At 46.0% G+C, this 26,409-nt stretch overlaps 2 protein-coding genes across 5 annotated transcripts in view; both read left to right on the forward strand.

Moving 5' to 3' along the window:
• cachd1 (cache domain containing 1) overlaps positions 1 to 16,218 on the forward strand; it is a 76,058-nt gene extending 59,840 nt beyond the window's left edge. For all 3 annotated transcript variants that reach the window (XM_035647940.2, XM_047336858.1, XM_047336857.1), the window contains 15 exons: positions 211 to 379; positions 471 to 613; positions 1,503 to 1,684; positions 2,450 to 2,560; positions 3,492 to 3,614; positions 4,169 to 4,268; positions 4,411 to 4,527; positions 5,038 to 5,198; positions 5,413 to 5,499; positions 6,130 to 6,246; positions 6,785 to 6,936; positions 7,470 to 7,631; positions 8,042 to 8,119; positions 8,319 to 8,420; positions 12,848 to 16,218. In XM_035647940.2, the coding sequence (XP_035503833.1) occupies positions 211 to 379; positions 471 to 613; positions 1,503 to 1,684; positions 2,450 to 2,560; positions 3,492 to 3,614; positions 4,169 to 4,268; positions 4,411 to 4,527; positions 5,038 to 5,198; positions 5,413 to 5,499; positions 6,130 to 6,246; positions 6,785 to 6,936; positions 7,470 to 7,631; positions 8,042 to 8,119; positions 8,319 to 8,420; positions 12,848 to 13,092 (2,049 nt within the window). In that variant the 3' untranslated portion in view covers positions 13,093 to 16,218. The remainder of the gene's footprint in view (positions 1 to 210; positions 380 to 470; positions 614 to 1,502; positions 1,685 to 2,449; positions 2,561 to 3,491; positions 3,615 to 4,168; positions 4,269 to 4,410; positions 4,528 to 5,037; positions 5,199 to 5,412; positions 5,500 to 6,129; positions 6,247 to 6,784; positions 6,937 to 7,469; positions 7,632 to 8,041; positions 8,120 to 8,318; positions 8,421 to 12,847) is intronic.
• Positions 16,219 to 23,787: 7,569 nt separating this feature from the next.
• The window catches only part of raver2 (ribonucleoprotein, PTB-binding 2), a 61,810-nt gene continuing 59,188 nt past the window's right edge, over positions 23,788 to 26,409 (forward strand). For both annotated transcript variants that reach the window (XM_047336717.1, XM_035648483.2), the window contains exon 1: positions 23,788 to 24,119. In XM_047336717.1, the coding sequence (XP_047192673.1) occupies positions 23,841 to 24,119 (279 nt within the window). In that variant the 5' untranslated portion in view covers positions 23,788 to 23,840. The remainder of the gene's footprint in view (positions 24,120 to 26,409) is intronic.

The raw sequence follows: 26,409 nt of genomic DNA on the forward strand, positions 1-26,409 counted from the left end.
ATTTGCAGCCAGTATTTTATTCATAAGCGCAACCTGGTCTCCAAAGTTAAAAACTTAAAAGTCAGGAATTTAGAAAAGGTAGGTAATCATAGAATCTGTGAACAATTTTTTTCTCTCTTGGCCCTCATCTCCACATTCTGCAATATTGTCTGCCATATGTTTATGTTAATGTAAAGCCTCCTCCTCCTCCTCTCCCATCTCGTCCACCAGGTTCAGGACACGTCGTTCATCCTGTGCATTGTGTACGTGCAGCCTGAGATCCCAGTGAGGCAGCTGAAGAACCTGAACACGGCTCCCAGCTCGAAGCTGCTCTACCACCGCTTAGACCTGCTGGGTCAGCCCAGTTCCTGCCTGCACTTCAAACAACTCGCCACTGTCGGTGAGGAAAAGGCGACAAATCCCGAGACCCGGACTAATAAGCTCCAAACATTTGTTTAAAGTGACCATCTCTGACCGTCTCTCTTTCCCAGAATCCCCCACTGTGATGTTGGCTGCTGGTAGTTTCTCCTCTCCCTATGAGCACCTCAGTCAGCCGGAGACAAAGCGCATGGTGGAGCACTACACCGCTTACCTGAGTGATAACACCAGGCTCATAGCCAACCCAGGCCTCAAGGTACACAAGGAGTGTGTACATGCAACTCGTGGCAAAAAAACCCACAACCAGTCTGACGGCACACACACCCACTCAGACACGTTGCTAATGTTGTTTACCTGACAAACACGCGGCACACTGCGAGCCCTGTGATCAGGTTACAGTCATGTATGCAAATGTACCTGCATGCAAGTATGTACAAACACCATTAAACACCAAAGATGTTATTTAATAACCTATAATTCTGTTTCTTGCAACATCTGACAAGCGTGTCTCACTGTAAATATCCTAAACAAAAATTCAAAATTGAGTTCTGCATCTTTAAGAACAGGGATAAACTGCCACGTGGTTTCGTTCGTCTGTGTGCATCGCTGCCCTGGGGGAGGGAGGTGGGAGGTTAGAGTCTGAACTCTAAGCCCCCAGTCCCAGCTCTTATTCCCAGGCCTGTCTTAAAGGCCCCCCTCCAGTGACCTCATCACCTCTTTCAAACTTTGAAGCTTCCAAGAAAATGGCACTTAGATGTGATTTGTAAGGGTGTTTTTTTCTTTGGCGAGTGGCTTTAGGGCTTCTCACGTCCAATTAATACCTAAATGCTGGTTGTGTAAGCTTTGTTATTTATATATATTTATCTTGATCATAATTATCTTATTATCTGTAGCACAGATACAGAACAATAATGTCAAGTTTAGGTGCAGCATAGTTACTGTTTTGAAAAGGGTGTTAACTTTTTTTTTCTATATTGTTTGTGGTTTGACTGGAATCAAAGTTGCGAAAAGTTTCAGATTAAAACGCTAATTTTTACCCCCTCCCTCTTTGCTTCTTCCTCCCTTCTTCTTTTCCCTTTTTCAATGTTTATCTTCTCTCTCTCTCTCTTTCTGTCTCCCTCCATCCCTCCATCGCTCCTCTGCAGTCCTCTGTCAGGAACGAGGTTATGGCGACCAGTCACGTCACGGATGAGTGGATGACACTAATGGAAATGAGTAGCCTCAACTGCTACATTGTGCGCCGTTACATAGCAACCCCCAGCGGGGTGCTGCGGATTTACCCGGGATCACTGATGGACAAAGCCTTCGACCCGACCCGTAGACAATGGTGAGGCTTAGTGGAGAGGGGGGGGGGGGGGGGGGGGGGGGGGGGGGGGGGACGAGGAGTGAAAGTGCGTGTGTTTTTGAAGAGCAAAAGGAAGTATGACAGGATAGGTCGGAATAAAACGGAAGGAGTGTTGTGTGCAAACTGCAGATAATTAAACTATGTTTTTCTCTACATAAAGTTTTTAGTCAGGTTATATTATCATAGCAAGTTTAGGCTTTTTCCTATTCACATCATTGTGTGGACAAGGCTTTTTTTGTGTGACATTGATGAAAAGAATCACACTTTTATAGTCCAGTAAAAACCTTTTTCAAAGTTAAATACACTAAGGGTATGTGGTCATCGGTGATTGTTGGTGGTCAAGACTGAAACCGTCGCACTGGTCCCTCATTTCTCTGCTCTCACCACAAAAGTATACATCACATCCTCGTGTTTCTGCAAGTAAGTGAATTAGACACATGATTCATCTTAGAATATATACATTGTTTACTTTTGCAGCTTTCAGACATGCGCTGATGTCTGGACTTTTTTCCTCAACTTTTCCGGAGGGGCTGTATGTGTGAATGCAAATGGCTGCAAATTTTGCCCTGGACATTTTCGCCTGAATGTTCCAGTAATGTTCCTGTTGGTGTGAATGCGTCTGACTTGGACAATGTCTGGACCCAATTTCCCGGGCATTTTCCAGCTTTCGTTAGTCAGGAGAAAGTCATGAGATGGTCCCGACTGAGTGAGATAACCCTCTTCCTTCCTGTGTGACGTATCGTGCAGGTACCAGCACGCTGTGGCGAACCCCGGCCTCATCACCTTCACGGGGCCTTATCTGGACGTGGGCGGGGCAGGATACGTTGTCACCATCAGCCACACCATCCACGCGTCGAGGTGAGAAAAAATCATGTACACTTCTACCACACCTCTGCCGTCATCTATTCAATTGCACCGGAGGAAAATCAAGTGCTGCTAGTCTTTCACATAAGCATTTTCATGATTGACACATTTGTGTGAATAAGTAGACTCGTCAAAAGACTCGTCAAAAGACTCCCTTTATCACATGAGCCCCAGACGTTATACTGGGCTCTCAGCTCGGTGAGTCACCTCAGCCAAACTGCACCACCTGTGAAGACAGAGGTGAACTGGAGACCCGCTGACCAGTTTTTCTTCGGGGGCTGTTTACTGTGTGTCATACTATACTTCCACTGAAATGGTCTGGGTTCAGTCTTCACGTGTCTGCTCCTCCTCATGCAGGTCTCTGTATTCCTGCCATCTCATGGTGGTTTTGCAGGAGAAAAAGCCAAATGACCAATTGAGCGTAACATCCTGCCCTTTTGGACAGTTATTAAAGTTATTGCTTAATGTTTCCGACGCTGCTTGTTGTGAGTTGAAGGATTTAAAACTTCCCCGTTACTCAGCCTGAAATGCAGTTCCTTGAGCTGGAAATGCAAAAACCTCGCGGTGACAGTCGAATGTTCGTTATCGTACCGATAACAACTGTTTGCCGCGGTCCATGCTAATGTTCAGTATACACACAAACATCCAGTGTCGGCGTGTGATACAACCAGGATTAGAGCGCTGTTGTGTACTGGCTCAGTGAGCATATAATCATGCAGTCTGTAAACATAGCTATACACAGCGCGCAGAGTATGTGTGGTTTGTTTATATACATATATTTATATATCTGGCTGAAGACCAACAATGTAATTGATGGTTACTTTTGACAGCTTACCGCACAATCACAGCAACAGTTTAACAAAAAAAAGTTTTTCTGTGTTATCTCTGTGCTTTACACTCTGTCCTCTCTGCTCTCGCTCATCAGTTCTCAGACGGCCCCTGGCTACGCAGTCGCAGTGATGGGCATCGACTTCACCCTTCGCTACTTCTACAAGGTCTTGCTCGACCTGCTGCCCATCTGCAACCAGGACAAAGGCAACAAGATCAGGTGAGCGGGGGACGGATGTGATGACTGACTTCTTTTCTCGTTTTCTTCTTTTCCCATTTCACTTGTTTTGCTGAGCGAGAATTCAACTTGCAGAGAGATCAAGGAGGAGGGGAAAAAAATAAAGCGGGAAATGAGATAAGCTGATTAACACAGCATTCCTGCCGGAGATGTGGCGTTGCCGCTGCTTCAGTCCTACATAGTCCTTCTACCCATGCCCTTCTTCTACTTTCTCCCCTCCCCTCCATTGCTTCGCTTCCTCCATGCTCTCTGTCGGTGTTCAGGGGCCATATGAAACAGGATTAGCTGAAAGGGGCCAGGGGGGGCAGAGAGGAGCCACATTTGGCAGAATGTTTAAGGGACAAAGGGAAACTGAGCGGAGCTGTATTATGCAGATGAATGAAGCTGAAATTAGCGCTGGGGAAAAAGAATGATGCAAACAAACAATTGACATAAATTCCTTTTAATTGACCTTTTCTGTTGTAAACCCCATTTCTTAACTTAAGACTGAAGAGTCACTGTCTGCACTCTTACATATGTGTGTGTGTACGTTGCAGGTGTTTCATAATGGAGGACAGAGGTTACCTGGTAGCACACCCTACCCTCATCGACCCCAAAGGTCACGCCCCTGCAGAGCAACAGCACATCACGCACAAGGTAAAGCACCCAGCAACCTGAATCAACGACATTAAATATAAATAAATATAAATATAAATACTCCTTCTCATCCATAGACTGACGGTTGGAATTTGACTCTAACCTTTTTGAATTTCATCATTCATTTTTTTATGTATATCAGGAGCCTCTCGTGGCTAATGACATCCTCAACCATCCCTATTTTGTGAAGAAGAACCTGTGTAACAGCTTCAGCGACCGCACCGTGCAGCGCTTCTACAAGTTCAACACCAGCATCTTGGTAAGTCAGAGACACGTAAAGTGAATGGATGTTTGAGTGGCAACACAGGAAGTCAGATCGAGGCCGATATACTACAGACACAAACGCACGGGAGTGCACCACTTTTATATTTGATGTATGACGCTGCCATCTAGTGGCGATCACTGGTGTTGCAACCATGAGTTACTCCTGTGTTCAATAATTCTTATAAATCTGTGTTTTTTGTGTCGTTAGTATGAGAGTGTATTGTTTAAATTTAAAGTCTGCAGCTTTAAATATGTTGAGGTACTTTTTTGTCGTAGATTTTCTTTATTTTTTCTTTTATTACATTTTTTTCTTTTGACTTAATGCCTCATGCCCCTTAGTAGTTGCTTCCTTTACATTTCCATGTCCTCTGTTTATAGATCTAGTGTTTTATTTTATTATGGGTGATTTCAAAGCGGCCTATAACCTTTTGAATTTTGTGGATTTGGTAAATTGGGTCTTAGATTTTCTCTCGGGGGTCTAATTATCGAACTGTTTTTCTCACAGGGGGACCTCACCAACCTGGTCCACGGTAGCCACTGTTCCAAGTACCGCCTGACCCGAATCCCCGGTACCAACGCCTTCGCCGGCATCGTCAACGAGACGTGCGACTCTCTGGCCTTCTGCGCCTGCAGCACCGTGGACCGGCTCTGCCTCAACTGCCACAGGTCTTTTGCTTCACCCACACACTCACACACACTGTGAGATGACTCGTACTCATAGAAGAGCATTCACAAGAACTAGATCTGGTGGCATGATGCAGCTGCAGAGTCTTTATGTAGACAGTGTGAACTGTTTTATACGTAAAATAAGAAACTCTGCAAATGAAAGATGATTACATGTGTAACATTAAACAATGATGACGATGTGTGTGTTTTTTAGAATGGAGCAGAACGAGTGCGAGTGTCCATGTGAGTGCCCTCTAGAGGTCAACGAGTGCACAGGCAACCTCACCAACGCTGAAAACCGGTCAGTGTTTACTATGTCTGAGCCTCATAGACACTACATTTCTTTTGTTGCTTAGGAATTACACCTAATGATATAATATAGTTCCAGAAATCCAAATTCTGTATAAATCTAGGTAATAAATGTGGATGCTTTTCAGATGATGCTTGATCCCTTTTCTGTTACGCTTCAAACATTTTGGGTGTTTCCTCGCTTTTATTTGTCTTTCAATATCTTCTTTTGTTTAACGTGTCTCAGTCTTTTCCTCTCCTGTTTTTGCCGCTCTGTCCGTCAGTCTCTTGTCTCCTACTCCTCCCTGTCACTCACTCGTTTCACCCACCTCCCTTCATCAACCGTCAAGCAGCCTTTGACAGCGTGTCAATGTTTCAAATGCCAATTCCTGTTTTATTTCAGGGAAACGTACAATTATCATTTTGCGCTGTCAGATTTTTCTCTGTTTTCTGTCGTTTGATGTCCGTCCTTCTTGGAGCTCATTTGCATACACTGACGTGCTTTGTGTGTTCAAGCTTGGATTTTCCTTTTTTTTTTTTTTTTTTTTTTTTTTACAGTTTTACTGAAAAACCGAGACTATCCATCGCCTTTCTGCATGTTCACCTGGTGCGTTGTTTTGATTGTGTGTTTGTGTTTGCGAAGGAACCCCAGCTGTGAGGTCCACCATGAGCCGGTCAGTCTGAACGTGATCGATCCTAGTCTGCACGATACGCTGCCCCAGTGTGTCAACACCCGCTGCAGCCAGAGATACACCAGCAGGTACACACACACACACACACACACACAAATACACACACACACATACACACACACACACGCACAGAGTTAACTTACTCACACGCACAGAGTTAACTTACTCACATGCAAAGCACACATCTAGTATCACATTCTTACAGCACCACATACCTGCAGGCAAATGCAACAGAGACGCGTAAATCTGCCATAGTGAAATTACAACTATGAGAATCCAACTCTACTAGTGCCACCCGGTGGTTCTTTTTTTTAAACCCTTTTTTTACTTTGTTTGTCTGCATGATGAAGAAAAACCAAGGAATCTTTAAGAAACTACACATGGCCTTTTTTTATGTATATACCAATGATACTGTGTTGAATTCCTTTTAAAATTCATCAAAATGAATACATAAAAAATGTTGTAGAAAAAGTATCCTTACCCCTGAAAGCATCAAAAAAAATCATCATTTACCATTTGGCCAATCTCTAAAAATAGCTTCCGACTTTCCGTGTGTGCTCTTGAAGAATGATTTTTAAAACCTCTGTATTCTGGGGGCTGTTTCAGTGACTGTTTTGGCGTGTTGGACTGCGAGTGGTGCATGGTGGACAGTGATGGCAAGACTCACCTGGACAAGCCCTACTGTGCCCTGCAGAAGGAGTGTTTCGGAGGCATCGTCGGCGCCAAGAGTCCCTATGCGGATGGCCTGGGGCTCCTTGGTGAGTTACTCTTAAGCTCGTATGTAAATTTGTGATTTATGTTAATCCTTCGGATTCTTTGCAATATCAACAGGAACTTCTACACATATATCTCGCTTGATTTCACAGTTATGAGACTTTTTTTTTTACGTTAGTGTAGTGTGCCATATCCGCCCGCAGAGTAAGAAATCAAACAAACAACAGAAGAAGTCAAACGTCAGAGTATTTCAATGATCTGTGACACAGCAGAAATGTTCCTCGTGTATATGCAGGCAGAAGCTTTTCTGTTACTTTTTCTCTGTTTCTGTTATCAATTTTTGTTTGTTGTTTTTTTTAAAGGGGAACTGGCCTTTTGCCTGCTGTTGAATAATTATTCTGTGGCACGTCACACTGATGAGAGAATAGAAATGTACTGGCGTCGCAGCCCGAGCTGGGAGCCGAGCCCGAGCTGTTTGGTACCGGCTTGTTGTCCCGTCACTCCTTGATCCGTCTTCAAACAACCTCCTGCTCATCCCTCTCCTCTTCTCACTCTCTCTCTCTCTCGTCCTCTGCAGACGAGGAAGTGGCGTCTCTGAACATGATCAAGAGCGCCCCTGTGGGTCCAGTGGCCGGGGGCATTATGGGATGTATCATGGTGCTGGTGCTGGCTGTGTACGCATACAGACACCAGATCCACAGGCGCTCACACCAGCACATGTCACCGCTGGCAGCACAAGGTAAACGGATGGATTATGTCTCACACGCACTGACGTTTATAAAAAAGTTTAATCGTTGAACCGTGCAACTTTATAGAGCAGTGAAATTGAAATGGAAGTGAAATTTACCATGAGATTTTTGAAAATAACACATTTTTGAAGCACGGAAAGACTCAATAAACCCAAAGCATACTGCATAGCATTTTTCCTGCAGTTTTGCAAAGGCAACAATGGAAAGAAGTTGAGTCATAACTCTTAGCGTTAACCTTTTCATTTACTTCTTCACACGCTGACATTGCTTTAAATATTAAAGAACATCTTAAAGCAGCATGATTAACACGCTGCCTGACAACAGCTGACATTAGCATCACCCAGCAGCAGCTGCAGCTGCCGTACTAACATAAACCACCTTCACCTCCACATTGCTCCAGAAATGTCGGTGAGGATGTCCAACCTGGATAATGAAAGAGACGAGAGGGACGAGGACAGCCACGAGGACAGAGGAATCAGTGAGTTCTGTTTGATAATCCGATGACGTTTGAAGTGATTACACGGCTTTTAAACTCGGCTAGGTCTGCGCCGCTTCACACTACACTATATTTGAGTTACACTTACAAGGCCCTTTGTGTGTTGACCTGTGCTCTCTCTCTCTCTCTCTCTCTCTCTCTCTCTCTCTCTCTCTCTCTCTCTCTCTCTTTTGACTTTCAGTCAGTAATACTAGATTTATAGCTGCGGTGATCGAGAGACACACGCACACTCCGGAGCGGAGGCGGCGGTACTGGGGACGATCGGGCACGGAGAGTGACCATGGTGAGACATTGCATTTCTGTGCCACACATACATTGATATACAGAGTTGAAGAGGTTGATTTGGGGTTTTTTTAAAGAAAGAAAAAGCACAAATGTGACAACACTTGTGTTGTGTGCTTAGCATACTGCCCTGCAGTACGGTCGGGCATCAACAGAAAGAGGACCTCAGTAGGTTGTACATCAGCAGTGCTTTGTCAAAAAAACAGTTAGCTACTGTTAGTTTCAGGGTTCTCTGCAGGTTGAGAATAACTGAACTCATCGTTTCTCACTGGACATGCTTGTTGGTCAAGCTAAAGTCAGTATAGCAGTTTTTAGACATTGTCCTGAAATTCTCCGGAGCGGCTGCATGTGAGAATTTGGCAGGAAAAGCACGGCGAGCAAGCGGCCGTATTGATGACTGTAAACAAAAACACTTCTTCCCACAGTGAAGTTACCGTCATGCCTCGCCTCCTGCACCCTCTGGAGGTCAAACGGGATCATGGTTACCTCTACGTTCTTGCAAATGACCAATGTTAGCCTTCTCGTCATGTTCTTGAGGCATCACGATGTTACACAACAGATTTCAGAGTATAGCTGCTGCTCCTCAGTGAGGAAAGGAGCCAGGGAAAGCCTCACGGATCACGGAACAAAGAGCTGGAAGACAGTGAAATAGGGACCGTCTGGGTTACCTTTTATTTCCCTTTAGCCACAGTGACCCCAGACCTAAGAGAAGTGACAGATCATTAAACACCTTTTCACATTAGAAACTTTTCTTTTTTCCAAAAATGAGGATCTCGGAAGTGCGGCGAATGCGCCCATGTATCCTGGGTAGGACTTGTGCAGTGGTTTTGTGTGTTTTTACACATATTAACTTCTAATCCTGGATTCAGTAATTTATGTTAAGGTCATAGCCAGGTTTTAAGAAAAACTTTGATCATTTTACCTGGAGTAACTGAGCGGGATTCAGTAAACAAAGATAATCATCAAAACCAGTGTACTTATATGCATGTAAATATGCCCGTTATAGAGCATAAAACCATAAACTAAATAAAATGTATCTTCACTATCAAAAATCTTAGTCTGGGCCTAGCTTTCAGCTTTTTTTAAAAAATGAATACGATTCCTTTTTGAAAGTCACTGCACAGTTTAAAATCTCAGTTCACTGGCCTTGGTTCGGCTCCTGGCTCTCGCTCTTTCCATTACATCACAGCTCACTACTCTTCCTCCTCTTATCTCGAGCTCTCCGAGAGACCGAGGGCTGGTGTTCGCTGTAACCATTTGTAGAACTTGTGTAAGTCTGACACTCGATGAGTGCAGATAGATGGTTTCAACCCGCATGGGCTCTCTACCACCTACGTATGGCATCACTCCACCGCCTGGCAACGAGTGTCTCTGTTACTTGTTGCATAACTGAGGATGACGAGAGAGGGTGAACACGAAGAGAGGAGAGTGGGCTAAAGCCAAACGCAGACAAGTCGGATTAAGCCATAGAGGATAGAGAAGAGAGAATCTTTTTTTTTTTTTTTTTTAAGATTATTATCCTATTATCTTCTCTCTATTATATAACATTTTTACAGCAAAGACTAACTTTAAATAATCTGAAAGAAGAAAAGAATGTCTTTTTATACAGAACTTTCCTTTTTGGAGGAATGTTTTGAGGAAGAAATATCCAATAAATTCAGCGGAGTATAGTTTATGAACGACATCTAATTATTTTAATATAATAATGATGAATAAATGCACATATTATTATCTCCAATCTTCAATCTTTCCTTACCCGATGCTTCTAGAAATTGTCATCAGGAGAGTTGGCTGTCGACATGCCTGAAACTCTGGCTCTTGCTCCGGGTGGAAAAAAGGGGATAAACTGTGCCGAAGTTGGAATCTTTCAAATCTTTAACTTCTTTCAAGTCCCCATCTCCTCTCTGTCCTTAAATCCCCACCTCAGCATCCCCATCCGCTCCCTTTCTTACCTTCTGCGCATTTCTCTGTCTCTCCTTTCCTTTGTCTGCTTTTCTTTCTTTTAGCCGGGCTAATCTTCGCAGAGTCAGGGAGGAGTATTTGCAATAAAATGTTCCAATTTGACACTAGTGCAAGGTTCTTGGGGAGACATGAGGGACATATCCTTATTTTAACCGGAAAATAGGGATACCAATTTTGAATGATTTGTCTCTCCACCGCTTTGGTCAAGACTGAAATGTCTTGAATACTTTTCCAAGGATTGCATTGAAACTTGGGTCAGACCAATGACTGTATATTAAGATGGACGACACGTTTAAACTTCCCACCGTATAAAAATGAAACCAAGACATTCCCAATACTGGCACCTGATAATCGGGCACCTGATATTATGGTATCAAGGTCCCGTCCAATCCACGTGCCTGACCAATCGCAATTAATCTCAGCTGTCAATCATGATGTCTCAGCCTGTGTTTTGACATAAATTAACTAAATGAAACAAAACTTGGAAGTTACTATACCTTGAAAATGATGAAAAAAAGGATTTGGGAGGAATTTATTTGGCGTGTACATTTTACATTGGGGCTTTATGACATAAGGGGGCGATCAAGAGACATTTCGCATAATTTTTTGGAAGGAGTCATGTCATCCATCTTTATTTACAGCCACTAGGATTTTCATGTTGCCCTTAAAATAAACTTTGGCGGACGTCTAACTTTTCATCTAGCGCCAGCATAGAATAGATTACATTTTTTAGTTTTCCTGTAATGATTCTGTCATGTGTCATGATTTATTCTAATTAGCATTATAACATGGCCTACTTTGGTGGATATGATAAACAATATCTCTTTAGCATCTGAATTTTAGCTAATCTCTAATCTTTTCTTCGCAAAGCACCATTGTCCATAATTACAGTACCTACCCACCTATAATCTACCGACAGCCTTCAGCCTATGTCACATTCCCAGTCACACACACATTGACGTGCGCACTCGCTTGCTTACAAATCACTTGGTCCAATATCTCTGGAGGTTAAATGATGCATCATCCAAAATACCAACATTTTTTCTATAAATATATTTGTTAAAAGCATTCAGGTGTACTGGGCTATTTACTCAAATATAAATAAATACTAAATAAAAATAGTACCAGATGTTCCCATCATGCACCATGTTGCCGGTGTCATTTCAGAAGCAGAAAAAGTCTGCTAAAGAAATTAAGGAGAATTTTGTTGGTTTATTTTTTTCCCCCAAGATCATCTTTCCAGTGTTTTTATAAAACAAAAACAATGTGTTGCAGATGGATTTCATAACCCTGAAAGTGATGAAACACTCTTAGGAGATGACGGATATTTTGGAATTTGAGTTTATATTTTTTTAAAAACCCGAACAATTAAGTAAAGTGAATCAAAGAGTTCATGCGTAGCAGAATGCAGTTTCATAAAATATTGGTGCCCTTATGTTCAATCTGTTACCTACTCGTACTTTGACCCACTAATTCCCAGTGACAGCAGCCATGTTGGCTCATGATGACGCCGTCTCCTCAGGCTAAACGTATGTGTAGGAAAGTGGGCATAAATATGTATGCTTCTTTTTTTTTCTTTTCTTTTTTCCAATTTGTAGTGTGAAAGCTGAAAACATATGGAGAAGATAATCCCCAACGGGCATATTTAGTCAGTGCGCCATAAAGCAGCTTGTACTGCTTTCAGAGACATTGTGTGTGAGCTCGTATCCACAAGCATGTTTCTGTGTTGAATGTCTCTGACTCGAAGCCGTCATTCGCTGAGTAGTTTCTTTCATGGTGCCTTCCCATTTCTTTGTACTGAAGCCTATGACAAACTGCTGCACGTGTCACTTTAGCTTATCTACCCAGTGCTCGCTATACAATATTTAATGTTGTTGGTTTATGTTGCATTCTGTATTTTTAACTATACAAAAATTGTGTTGATGTAAAACCTACCATGGGCGTCTTATTTGATTGCATATTAAGTTTCACGGTGAAGTACACATTATTATGTACTATTATGTACACATGTACATAATAGTAGACTTTACTAGTATGGGTTAAGGTAGGATTACTCGACCATTTCTGGTTTATGTCAACACTTTCAGGCATTTGAATTGTCATGACCCAAATTGTACTGAAATTGTAAGTCAGGTAAATTAATAATCTTTGATTTTTTGACTGATAGTCAGACAATAGGCTACAATAAATGCATAATTTTTTTATTTTTTCAGACATTTGTATAAACTAAATGATTGATTAGCAAATTATAATCACATAAATTATATAACTTCAAATCCTGATTGGCTGTCGAGGAAATTATAAAAATGAATTGCTGTAGAAAAGGTCAAAAGTAGGGGTCCTTGTTTTGCTTACATAGAAAACGTGATACGAACCGACTGCATCAAATCGATCTGTCTGAGTGTTATCAAACAAGTCATAAGTCCACAACAGGGCTGTAACCTCTGCGTGTTTATCTGTGTCCAGGCTACAGCACCATGAGTCCGCAGGAGGACAGCGAGAATCCGCCGGGGAACAACGACCCGCTGTCGGCCGGCGTGGACGTCGGTAACCACGACGACGACCTGGACCTGGACACGCCCCCGCAAACGGCTGCGCTGCTCAGCCACAAGTTCCACCCGTACCGGCACGCGCACACGCACCACCACCCGCTGCACACGCACCACCTGCAGGCGGCGGTCACCGTGCACAGTGTGGACGCAGAGTGCTGATCCTCAGCGTGGCATTGCCCCCTCCTGCCGGGGATGGAACTCCTTTTTCCTTATTAATGACTTTGTTTCTTGGAAAAAGAAAAAAACCTTTTTGCTTGGTTACACGGTGGGTACTGTCAGGAGGGAACGGAGGGAGAGTGATGCCACAGCTGGACTCAAACCCACGGTGCCACTGAGCTGCAGAGACTTCCACTTCTGCTCAATATGGGTATTTAGCCTCATGGTGTAATTGTGCCAACATCTCAGCCCCCTTTTTTTTTCTCTGACCCATATCTAACATCTGGGAAGTGTACACAGTTTTTACAAACGCTGACCAGACCTGGGCCAGTAGAAATAACAAAACGGGACATTTTTTTCTTTGTTTTCTAAAGAAATCTGGCATTAAGGACCCTGCGAGTGCATTCAACAACTTCTGGGAGCGAGCACAACGCTGTTTGAGCTCATTCATCGGCCTCCGATGAGGAGAGGGCACTCAACTTGAACGTAAAAGCCTTTAAATTGGACAGAAATTCTGCGTTTTCACACGGAAGGCCGGAGCAAACACAAATGGATCAGTGGACAATCCGATTATAGGTCGAGCCGGATGTGCACCACCGTTGCTCCATCCCACATTATGGATTGTGTTACATCTTCACTCTCCTTGAGTTCTGCAGATGAACACTCACAACTGTTTGCCTTTAGGCTGCTGATCTTTTATATAAAGTGGTTTTTGGGAAGATATTTGAAACATTTTCATGAATGTCTGTGAACTTAAAAGTAGGCACAAGAAAAGAAAAAATCCTCACTGCTTCAAGTAGATACAGGAGAAAAAAGAAGACGTTATTTTTCTACTATTTATTAAAGAGGTAGATTTTCAGGAGAGATGAGCTAGCAGCCGCCGCTAACACAAACAGGTCAGGATAAGTGATATGTACTTCCTGTAACCAGTGCATCTTAGTTAGGGCTCATTATTTTGAATATTAATAATACATCAGACCACGTGAGAGCTGGACATTTTCTTATTTTTCATAACATTGTCTACATTTCCCTTCCTTTTTTCTTTCCACCTTCTCCACCCGCTGAAGCATCTTCTCCACTGGAGGATCCTGTTTACTACATCGTCACATGAACGTGTCCTCTGTACGTGAGGAAATATTTCTGGATGTATGATCTGAGTCAAAATCAATGAGCCTTAAAACCACTTCCTGTTTCGGAGCATTTGGGAGGAAGGCGGTCTTTGGGATGTGGAACATTTTCCTTCTGTGTTTCTGCGTTGTTGTTGTTGTGAGGCAAGATGTGTTGTGTCGAGCAGACATCCTCATTCTGGATGTGTCCCTCCGTATCAGGAGGCGGAACTTCCACGCTCGCTGGACATTTTAAGCCTCGTGGAGATAAAGCGAAGAGGGGAAAGAGAGAAACCAAGAACAGCAAAACATTCCTGGCTTTAGGTCAGTGCTGGGGATGAAGCGTGCGAGCGTAATTCCGGTCGATCACGGAGGTCCCGAGAGATTCACAGAGAAAAACCAGTACAGAATGTTGCCTTTACTTTTCTTTTCTTTTCTTCCTCCTTTTTTGTACCTAATTTTACCACATAAATGTTTTTGCCTCTGAGGCCAAGCTGATATTGTATGTGTGTGTACGTACGTGTGTGTACGTACGTGTGTGTGTGTGCGTGCGTGCGTGCGTGCGTGCGTGCGTGCGTGTGTGCGTGCGTGTGTGCGTGCGTGTGTGTGTGCGTGTGTGTGTGTGTGTGTGTGTGTGTGTGTGTCAAGTTCAGTTTCCATCGACGCCCAAGATGATGGATTCTCCTTCTCGTCGGGTGGGAGCGAAAGAGGGAGAGATGATGATGCTGCTGTTGTTGTTGTTGTAGTACAGAGGTTACGCCCGTCTGTCGACTCCTCTGTGGTTAACCACTCAAAATGTCTTTTCTGCACCTCTCTGGTTTAACGTGTGTGTGTGCGCGCGCGCGTGTGTCTGCGTGTGTGGAGAGAGAATGGCATTTTCATGCATTTATTGTATTTTTCTCAAGATAGTATTAGAGAATTATAGGTGAAATTATTACGATTGAGAAATCCACTTATTTTTTAATTCTGATGAAGAGTCAGGTGACCCCCGATCTGTGTCTCTCGACCGGTCAAATATCACGTCAGCGTGGCGCCCGTTTACTCCCCCGGTGCCAAAAAATGTCTATTGTTCGTCAGAGATTTCATTATGAAGTGTAAATACAGAATCACAAATAGCTATTAATGTCTTGTACACTCCATTTTCGTTTTTGTTGTTTCATGTCGGTAAGACGTAACGTGTGCTTCAAAAGACGCTCAGATGTTCGGGTTGATATTTTTGTCTGTTCATGGTGTCTCACTATATTTTTGATGCCTTGGATGTATTTTTATTTTATTTTTTAGATTTATTTTTTCTTTAGGTCCATATTGGATGGAAGTCAGTACTTTGGAAAAATTAATACACACTTTTTTTTCTTTTTCTTTTTTGTTTTTTACGTTTGAGAGACTTGTAGTTTTAAAAAGGTTTTATTGTGTTGTCTTCAAAATGTCACAGAAAGCTTATCTCTCTCCGTTCACTAATTTAGAATTGCAAAAAAAAAGGTAACGGTACATTTTTTTCCACTGAGTTAAAGGTCAAAAAACAACGAGCTGGCGGTGGATTCAGGGTTTGCAGCCGTAAGCCGTGCTGCGGTTCCGTTGCTACTTGAGACTGAAAGACTAAAATCTTGCCATTTTTTGTGTTCATCTATTTTGGGAGAATATTTACACCCCGCACGAGCGCATTCAAATCTCAAACTGAAACTGCGAATAGAGAAGAAGAAAAGGGTAATTTTCCTGTTTTCGTCAATTTGTATTGTAATTTTCAGTCTGACCTCGACGTCTTGTGGCATTTCATGGCAATCTTTAGATCCAATGCAGTCCTGCGAGTATTTTTATTTTCTTTCCTGGAGAGCTTTTAAACAGTATTTACCAGCCATTGTAAACACGTATATGTGTGTGTGTGTGTCTATACAGAACACTCTGAACTGCATAAATTAATGTACTGAAGGAACGTGTGTACATCACCCCCCTCATGTATCATATAAAGTTATCAAATTGAGATTTATTGCAATGTGAACGTGATAAAGTCCATTTTACACTTAAATTGTCTTTGCTGCTCATTGTTGCACATTTTACATTTTACAGCTTAGAAAACTACTGCACTCCTCATTGGGGGTAGAATAAGAATCACATTCTTAAAACAGATTCAAGATAGTCGGTCTTTGTTTGCGTTTTTTTTTCTTTTTTTTCTCCTTTGCTTCGTCAAAAATTTCATACTGTGGAATATATTTAAAAATTCATGAATCTGTATTTGAATCACAGGTCCGTGAAAAAGACTTGTGCTCCGTTCTGCCAAGGAAAGAATACAAAATGTGTCTATCTTGTTTTACATTGACATAATTAGAAATTCCCAACCCTGCAGGTCCCTGGTAGCTCTTGACTCTTATTTCAAGAAAAAGAGCATTTCAGAGTAAAATGTTGTTTCAGCCCAAAATCTAAACTTGGCTCCACAGGGATAATGTATTTATTCATTTATTTTTTCCAAGCTGTTGCTCGTCGGTCATGCAATTTGCGGGTGAAGGAAGAAGAGCGGCACACGCGAGCCTGGAAGACCAATCAGTTATTTATGAGGCCTTTCTGTACGTGCAGTGTTTCCTGCCGGGGGACCTGGGAAACAACCCGCAGATTGGAAGAGGCAACGTGGCTCTGATTCACCACGGCGAGTGGCGGCGGCGGTCTGGGGGAAAAGATCAGCGTGAGTTTGAGTGTTTGTTTTCCTTTTTGGAAGAAACCAGTGCTGCCCCTTCGACCCCAGAGGTTAAGGTGCTAAATGTGAACTGCTACAGCTCCAGGTGGTGTCCAGCTTCTCCATCTCCATCTCTCTCTCTCTCTCATTATTTAGTATCGTATCTGCCCAAAAATAACAGTAACACTTTATCTAAGCATCCCCCGCTATGAAGCATTTACATGATGGTAAGGAATATTCAATAAATTATACCAGATGTGTTTATTCGTGTTAAACAGATCATAATCAAAGAATTAAATACATTTTAGTTAAACCGTCTTTGTAGAAGTTAAAAAATACAATACATAAACATAAAACAGCATTAAAGTTACCAAATCATAAGATAAAATGTTTACGACAAATATCACACTGCTTTTACTGTGTCAAATTAATAATAACCCACTGATGTGGTGGGTATTCTTATCGTTTAGTGCCTCGACTACAGTTAGGGTCATTGTTGGACTCATCTGTTGATTATTTTTTAATAATTTAATCCATAATCAATAATTTACAACAGCGACGTCTTCTGCGAGTCCGTAACCCAAAAGATCTGCAGTTTACTATCACAAAGAAAATCTACCATCGACCTTATTGAGAAGCTGGAACAAGTGAATGTGGGTAAAAAAAAAAATAACCTAAGAAATGAATCATGGACTATTTTGATGATTCATTTGTAGTCAATTGACATTTTGTCATGCGACACTGTTCAGAGTTTTGTGAGTATCCCCCCCCCCCCCCAAAAAAACAAACCCAGTGGCTTTCATCCTGCGTTGGAAGCGTGTTTAGCTCGCTGCATGGCTCTGCAGTAACGCGGCTCGAGAGGACAGAAGACTTTAATAATTCAAAACGACGGTTTATATATCCCTGACTCCTTTTCATAAAGACGTCACCAGTGGCTCGGGGACGGAGAGCCACAGAGTGCCAATGTCAGAGTCTATGGAGAGACGGACTGAAGCGTCGTTGGGTTGTTTTTGTGTCCAAATGGCATTTGTTGATAATAAGGAAATAACACAGTAACGGAATTACAAAAAAATTATAATTGGCTGCAGGTTTAATATTTCAGGTCAGGGAGCAATTATTATTTTTTTAACTGTGGATTTGATTGGAAAATTTAAAACAGACCGTCCGTGAATTTGCAAGGTCGCTCGTCTTTGATACTTCCACGTTTATCACATCTTGTGAGAACCTCACATTTTTTACATTTAAATGCACAACAGGACAGATAAGCGTACATGTGGTTTCTGAAAAAACCATGTACAGTCTTGTCTGGAGGCCATGGAGTGCAGCAGTAAGTCACATTTGTCTTCTCCTGGAGGTGGATGGTGACAGAAGCGAGGGGCGCAGGGAGCCGAGAGAGAGAAGGAGCTCCGCCCCCTCCCCGTCCCTGTCAGTCTGCCTGTCACCCTGTCACCCTGTCACCCTGTCACCCTGTCCCATAAACCTGATCAGTTTGCCTTGCATCCAGTCATTCCTCCCCTGCATCATGACCCCGTCTTTTGTCTCATTCCCCCTTTGCCGCTGTATCTCCTCTCCCTCTCTGTCTCCCTGTCTCTCTCCCTCTCTGTCTCTCTCCCTCTCTCTCTCTCTCCCTCTCTGTCTCTCTCCCTCTCTGTCTCTCTCCCTCTCTCTCTCTCTCCCTCTCTGTCTCTCTCCCTCTCTGTCTCTCTCCCTCTCTCTCTCTCTCCCTCTCTGTCTCTCTCCCTCTCTGTCTCTCTCCCTCTCTCTCTCTCTCCCTCTCTGTCTCTCTCCCTCTCTGTCTCTCTCCCTCCCTGTCTCTCTCCCTCTCTGTCTCTCTCCCTCTCTGTCTCTCTCCCTCTCTGTCTCTCTCCCTCTCTCTCTCTCTCCCTCTCTGTCTCTCTCCCTCTCTGTCTCTCTCCCTCTCTGTCTCTCTCCCTCTCTGTCTCTCTGTCTCTCTCCCTCTCTCTCTCTCTCCCTCTCTGTCTCTCTCCCTCTCTGTCTCTCTCCCTCTCTGTCTCTCTCCCTCTCTGTCTCTCTCTCTCTCTCCCTCTCTGTCTCTCTCCCTCTCTGTCTCTCTCCCTCTCTGTCTCTCTCCTTCTCTGTCTCTCTCCCTCTCTGTCTCTCTCCCTCTCTCCCTCTCTGTCTCTCTCCCTCTCTCCCTCTCTGTCTCTCTCCCTCTCTCCCTCTCTGTCTCTCTCCCTCTCTGTCTCTCTCCCTCTCTGTCTCTCTCCCTCTCTGTCTCTCTCCCTCTCTGTCTCTCTCCCTCTCTGTCTCTCTCCCTCTCCGTCTCTCTGTCTCTCAAGCCGCCTGCCTGCCGGAGGAACACCAGGAGTTAGAGCACTGGGCTCGGTGTCAGAGCCCCCTCGGCTCATCTCAGTCGGGCTCTGCCAACGTGCACCAGCAGCGTATTCCTTTTTTTCCCCGTGCGGTCCCGAGTCCCATTTTCCCAGAGCACATCTTCGCCATCCGGCGGTGCGTGTGCATGCAAGCAAGTCAGGGAAACAACCTTGAAGTCCCCTCTGACAGACGCACGCGCTCCATCCTTATTGTGTGTATTCTCAACAACTGACGGCGTGGACTTGGACCCTTGCAGGGAAAATGTGCCAAGGACGGGGATTTGATCACAGTCGTCAGCCCCGCGGTTCGGGTTTGCAGTAGTACTTACTTAACAAAATAACATTATGTGGGGGGGGGGCTTGAAGCCAGAGACCACACGTAGATGCAACATCCTCATTACTTGACCCCCCCCCCTGCGAGGGCCATGATTATGACCACTGTAGTTATTAGGACATGAATTGGGCAGGGGACTCGTGTGTGCACATTGTCCCCCACGGTTTCAGTGTCAGCTGTTTTTTTTTAGTAGGTCACATGCCCCTTGTGTTCTGCAACGCCACGTGTGAGGGAACGTACTGCATAGCACCAGGCTCATGAGTGGAAGGGAGAACCCTCGGGCCATTTTTCTGACATCTCCTGATGGATGAGATGAAGGGTGAGATGTGCTCATCATCAACTCCAATGCACAGTGAAGCTCTTTTGCCATATAGGGACCCCCCCCCCCCCTCCCCCATCCCTCCCCTCCACTCCCCTTCCATCTCTACGCCCACTGACATCCTCCCAGGTGCCTGCTCTGCCTGCTCAGCCACTCTGCCCACCTACGCCCTCGCACTTTATAGCGAGCGAGCGAGCGACGGCGGGCGAACATTTTTCCTGCTTTCTTCTCTTCTCCTTTCAACTCCCACCCACTCCCCCCAAAAATAAAAAAAAAGGGCTGTGAATCACTGGCTGACACACTGAAGCACCGGCAGGGCTCTAGTGCTTTCTCTCGAATGGAGAGGGACTATATAGCATCTCGCCTCCCTTGGTTTGTGAAGCATGCAGCCCATTATTACGAGGTTTGATTTGCATGCAGGTAAAAAAAAATGAATAAAAAAATGAATAAAAAAAGGCTGTGAAAGATTTCAGCTTGTGTAACGGTGCAGGGCGGATGGAGACTGACATGAGTTAATGAATGTGTGTGTGTGTGTTACAGTGTGTCCCTGGGTACAATACAGTGCTGGCATGCGTGAGTGCCAGGGGGGGTGGGGGGACAAATTAATTGTTCTCTCATGGAAACGTTGTTTAGCACTTAGCGGAGTGATTCACGCGTCGCCAAAATCGTCCGCCGCGCAAGTGACAGGCGGGTCCTCTCAGAGAAGCACTGCTCACCGGTTCGTGTTCTCTGAGCTGCGGATAGATCAGGACCTTCCTCTCACTCCTCCTCGCTGAAGTGGAATGACAAGGTCTCTGTTTGCAGGCAATCGGTGGACATGAGAGTCTTGTCGGTCGTGTGCTCACCTCTTCACTTTTCTGGATTTCCCGCAGGACAAAAGTCTGCAGCACATGTAACAGGAGGGGGTCGACACACACACACACACACACACACACAAAATTTCCCAGAGCATGAATTGACATCTTCTGATCACGTGGTGTTTTGTCCGACCGCTCGCAAAAGCAAAGCAGCGAGTCTTCAACTCTGAGGAGCCGGAATCAGAGAGCGACCGAAACAATGAACCCATCACTGAAATGGACTGTGCGTCAGATTAATACTCAGCTCCACGGTCCCAAGTAGTTCTCATCTACTATCTGTGTTGCCTCCAGCGAAATCATCACCTTTTCCTTCAAACAACAACATCAAAAACTGGTTACATGTTTTATGACGGGGCGTGAAAACACAACAACTATCCTCTGTTGCTTCTGTTTGAAATGACCTTTGACCTTTGCCCTCTGGGGCGGACTGAGCCGGAGCTTTCTATCTACGCCCTCGTCTGCGTTTGGGCGCCAAGGCGTTTCAGCCACTTGGCAACGTCGGGATCATCATTTTTTTTCACCCGGCTGACAACTGCGATTGTCTGGACTCCGGCCTGCCAAGAAACGCGCCACGCAGATGGCGAGAGAGAGAGAGAGAGAGAGAGAGAGAGAGCGGGGGAGAGAGAGAAGATGGAGGTTGATTCCACCATCTCTCTCTCTCTCTTACAGGCCTCGTGGCACATAATCGTGCTCTAAATATTTGTTCCTCAGTGAGTTGATGTGTGCTCGACGCTGACATGCCTGTGCCTCCGTGAGTGTGAATGCATCGCCCCGAGTGTGAGGTGTATTACACTGAGTGAGTGAGTGTGTGTGTGTGTGTGTGTGTGTGTGTGTGTGTCTGTCAGGCATTGTGAGGACTCGGCAGGGAGCTCTGTTCCCCCAGCGTTTGCCAGGAGCAGCTTTCCACCCACGGTGGGCAGGCGGGCTCCAGGCTCCAGGCTCCAGGCTCCAGGCTCCAGGCTCCAGGCTCCAGGCTCCAGGCTCCAGGCTCGGCTGGCTGCTCCGTTGGCATTCACTGGGCGACTTGGGTAAGGAAGCGGGGAAGGCACACGACCACGGTCACATTATGCACACGGGGAACAAGGAAAGCTCTGGCGCTTTGGAGATATCCCCCCCCCCCCCCCCCCCCCCCCCCACACCATTTCACCAAGAGAAGAACTGAGTTAACTGGGAAAATGCCGGAAATGTCTAAATTGTTCTTTACAGATTATAAAACACATGTCAGACACCATACACAAGGATGATGATGATGATGATGATGATGATATTCACTCTTTCTTATTTCTCTGCCATTAATTTGAAGACACGTTTTAAGGATTTGAAAGTTAGAGTGATGCCAAATATCAGTTCATTACTTTTACAATAATCAGAAGCCTACACAACAATTTCAAATGTGAGTGAGACGCTCTATCGGTGGCATATTGATAATCGGCCGCTGGTCATTCAGACAGACAGTCGGGTCGCCAGGATTCACGAAGCCACACGAGCTGCAGCCTGCACAGGTAGAACCCAGAAATTAGAAGTTCGGATAAAAAAATCACACACACTGTGGAACAGACCAAACGACACAACCGACAGACGATTGCACAGGTTTAAAAACAAACATATTCTGTAATTTGAATTATATTGGAAGATAGAAAAAAAACATGTTGCATATAAGTAAAGAAGATGTTCCAAGATTATCAATGAACACATTTGTGGATTAATACGTTCACTTTACTGTCTCTGTTTCACTGAGACACACCTCCCTCCTGCTCTCCCTCTCCCTTTCTCTCTCTTTCTCTCCCTCTCCCTCCCCGCCCTCTCTCTCTCTCTATCTCCCTCTCTCCCTCCTGCTCTCCCTCCCCCCTCTCTCTCTCTCTCTCTCCCTGCCTCTCTCCCCCCCCTCTCTCTCTCCCTCCCTCCTCTCTCTCTCTCCCTCCCTCTCTCTCCCCCCTCTCTCTCTCTCCCTCTCCCCTCTCTCTCCCTCCCTCCCTCCTCTCTCTCTCCCTCCCTCTCTCTCTCTCCCCCCTCTCTCTCCCTCCCTCCCTCCTCTCTCTCCCTCCCTCCTCTCTCTCTCTCCCCCCTCTCTCTCCCTCCCTCCCTCCTCTCTCTCTCTCCCTCCTCTCTCTCTCTCCCTCCCTCTCTCTCCCCCCTCTCTCTCCCCCCTCCCTCTCTCTCCCCCCTCTCTCTCCCTCCCTCCCTCCCTCCTCTCTCTCCCTCTCTCTCTCCCTCCCCCCTCTCCCTCTCTCTCTCCCCCCTCTCTCTCTCTCCCTCCCTCCCTCCCCCCTCTCTCTCTCTCTCTCTCTCCCTCCCCCTCTCTCTCCCTCTCTCTCTCCTCTCTATCTCCCCCCTCTCTCTCTCTCTCCCTCCCTCTCCCCCTCCCCCTCTCTCTCTCCCTCCCCTCTCTCTCTCTCCCTCCCTCCCTCTCTCCCTCCCCTCTCTCTCTCTCCCTCCCTCTCTCTCTCCCTCTCTCCCCCTCTCTCTCTCCCTCCCTCCCTCTCTCTCCCTCTCCCACCCTCTCTCCTCTCTCTCTCTCTCCCTCCCTCTCTCTCTCCCACCCTCTCTCCTCTCTCTCTCCCCCCTCTCTCCCTCCCTCTCCCCCTCTCTCTCCCTCCCTCCCTCCTCTCTCTCTCTCCCTCCCTCTCTCTCCCACCCTCTCTCCTCTCTCCTCTCTCTCTCCCCCCTCTCTCCCTCCCTCTCCCCCTCTCTCTCCCTCCCTCCCTCCTCTCTCTCTCTCTCTCTCTCCCTCCCCCTCTCTCTCCCCCCTCCCTCTCTCTCTCTCTCTCCCTCCCTCTCTCCCTCCCTCCCTCCTCTCTCTCTCTCTCTCCCTCCCTCTCTCTCCCCCCTCTCTCTCCCCCCTCCCTCTCTCTCTCTCCCCCCTCTCTCTCCCTCCCTCCCTCCCTCCCTCTCTCTCTCCCTCCCTCTCCCCCCTCTCTCTCCCCCCTCCCTCTCTCTCTCTCCCCCCTCTCTCTCCCTCCCTCCCTCCCTCCCTCTCTCTCTCCCTCCCTCTCCCCCTCTCTCTCTCTCTCTCTCTCTCTCTCTCCCTCCCTCCCTCCCTCTCTCCCCCCTCTCTCTCTCTCTCTCTCTCCTCTCTCACACTCACTCACTCACACACACTCACACTCACACACACACTTTTCCCTCAGCTACCCAAGATGGCGGCAGCGTCATCCATCCCGCCGCCGAGCGCTCACCCTTCTCTCGGCCGGCAGAGCGCGCTTCCCGGCCCGGAGATGGAGAGCCCCGAGAGCCGGCGGCCGGAGGACGAGGAGGCGGCGGCGGGGGTCCAGCCCTCGGAGCCCGGCGTGAGCCTCCGCGACCTGCCGGACCTGGAGCCGGAGGAGGTCGAGAGGAGACTCGCCAAAACTCGACGGGAGCTGAGCAACAGGAGGAAGATCCTGATGAAGAACCTGCCGCCGGACACCAGCAACCAGGTACACGAGCGACACCTCCGTGTTCCCGTCAGCCAATCAGAGGAGGGCTCTGAGCAGGTCCGTCACTTGTGTGAACTTCACCTGTCGCCTCGGGGTCCTCCGGCCGCTACGACTCATTTGTTCGTGCTTTTTCAAATGTGGTCTTTTTGACGTCTTTATTGACACCATCTGTCACTCACTGAAGTAAAGTTCCCTCCAGAAACACCCATGACGCGTTCACGTGTCTCACGGTGTGTGTGATGCAGGTGATGTCACACGGCACAGACGTCAGGTCCATTGACAGACGGCGTCCCAACACAACAACAACAACAACAACAACAACATGGAAAGTGTTTAAAGGCAAATCATGCAAACGCGAGAAAAATGTAGAAAAAAAAAATGTCGCGCTTCTAAAAGCGAGCCACGTGTCTCCCACCTGTCAATCACGTGGGAACATTTCTGATTGGCACATGAGGTTCATGTTTTTTTTTTCATGCACCTGTACTCCATCCAAAAAGATGACATGGGAGTTCGTGTGTGTGTGTGTGTGTGTGTGTGTGTGTGTTCGTTCTTTGTCTGTTGCTTTAACAAACCACACAGTTTCCATTGCAACGCTGCGTTGACACATGGACAAGATGAGCCGTCGTCGTACTTCGTCTTCATCCTCCATCGTCCGACTTCAGACTCCTGCAGACGACTCAGATTTATTTCTTTAACGCTTCGGAGACGTGGCACAGGTGGAATCCCTCGTTGTTCTGACTCTGCATTGTAAACAGGACCCCCCCACACTGTTTATTACTTCATGACCTTCCTTAACATTTTAATTTTCTCCACTAAACACGTGTCAGCATGCGAGGCGTCATGAGGCGAAGGTGCCGACGGACGGTGGATTCCTTCAGGGTTGTAAAGCTCCAAACATTCTTAGAAAGAGAGACACTGCGGACGAGGAGGACCTGCAGCTGGTGCCTGGTGTTAGTGTGTGTTTGGCTTAATGTGTGTGTGTGTGTGTGTGTGTGTGTGTCGCCCTGCTCAATGTGCCACATGAGTCTGTCCCTTTTAAAGGAGAAGTGCACGCTTTCTTTGACATGACGCGGCAGTTAGGGCACCGGCAGCGGTGACGCCGTTGACGTGACGTCGCGTCGGGCTTTGAGCTTTGAGGAGACGTCTCCCGGCAAAGACGCCTGGGCAGTCGACGGGCCTTTAGCTCCGCATTCCAGCATCGCCAGCGACGTTGGAACCCGTCAACAAGCGGAACGGTTCACACTTTCCTCTGAGTTCTGTGCCGCTGGATTAAAATAAATGGTCCATTTGCCGCCGTTCATCTCTGACCCGAGGGGTTGCTCATCTTCTGTCTGTGTGTCCGTGAGACTGACCATAATCGATGAGGCGGTTGAAAGATAACGGCGTCTTGAAGATCCGTCGTTTGGGGGCTTTTAAAAAAAGAAGAATTTGCTGCTGTTATGTTTCTCTTTCTTTGGGTGTGCGCCTTTCCAGGTCATGTGCAGTCTATTGAATAACAGCACAGAAACATCTCGGAGATGACCCATAAAGAATCCAGATCAGAACGCTCGCTGGATTCACTGCTTTCAACCTGCGTGAACTCCACAGCGTCCGGCCGACTCCATCTCCCATTCCCCCCCATTAGTGAACACTATATCGCAGAGAGCGTGTGTGTGTGTGTGTGTGTGTGTGTGTGTGTGTGTGTGTGTGTGTGTGTGTGTGTGTGTGTGTCTTTGGAGTCTGCGGTGCACTTAGTCAGATATATGGCTCTGCTGACAGTCCTCATCTCGTGGAGCAGAAGAAGTGGGGGGGGGGCAGGGAGAACGAGAGAACAGCAGCAGGGCTGGGCGAGAGGAGAGGAAATGAAGGACTGATAAAAAAGAAGAATAGAAAGAGAGGGTGTGAGTGGAGTGGTGGTCGAGAGTCATTTGGAAAGAGTGATGGGGGTGTGAGATGAAATACTGTTAGTAGCGTTTTATTCATTTAAAAAAAAATCCAATTGAGGTTGTAACATTTTGCACGTAACAAAATTATGAACAAATAAAACAAAAAATTCAGTTGAGGGAATTTTTTTATATGATATTGCAGAAACTGTGCACTTTTGGCCGATTTCTCTCCAGAACCTGCCGTCGCGACACGTAGAAGATTTCACAACGTCGACAAGTATGTTTCAAAAGAAAAGAAGAACAAAAACACGATCAAGGTGTGACGTCGTCGTTCACCTTAAATTTGACGCCTGGCGTTTCGTGAACCGTGACTCGGAACCGCTAAGTCTTTGCGTTTGGATTTTCTGATATCACAACATGCATTT

The sequence above is a fragment of the Scophthalmus maximus genome, chromosome 13, assembly GCF_022379125.1.
Source record: "Scophthalmus maximus strain ysfricsl-2021 chromosome 13, ASM2237912v1, whole genome shotgun sequence".
Taxonomy (NCBI): Eukaryota; Metazoa; Chordata; class Actinopteri; order Pleuronectiformes; family Scophthalmidae; genus Scophthalmus; species Scophthalmus maximus.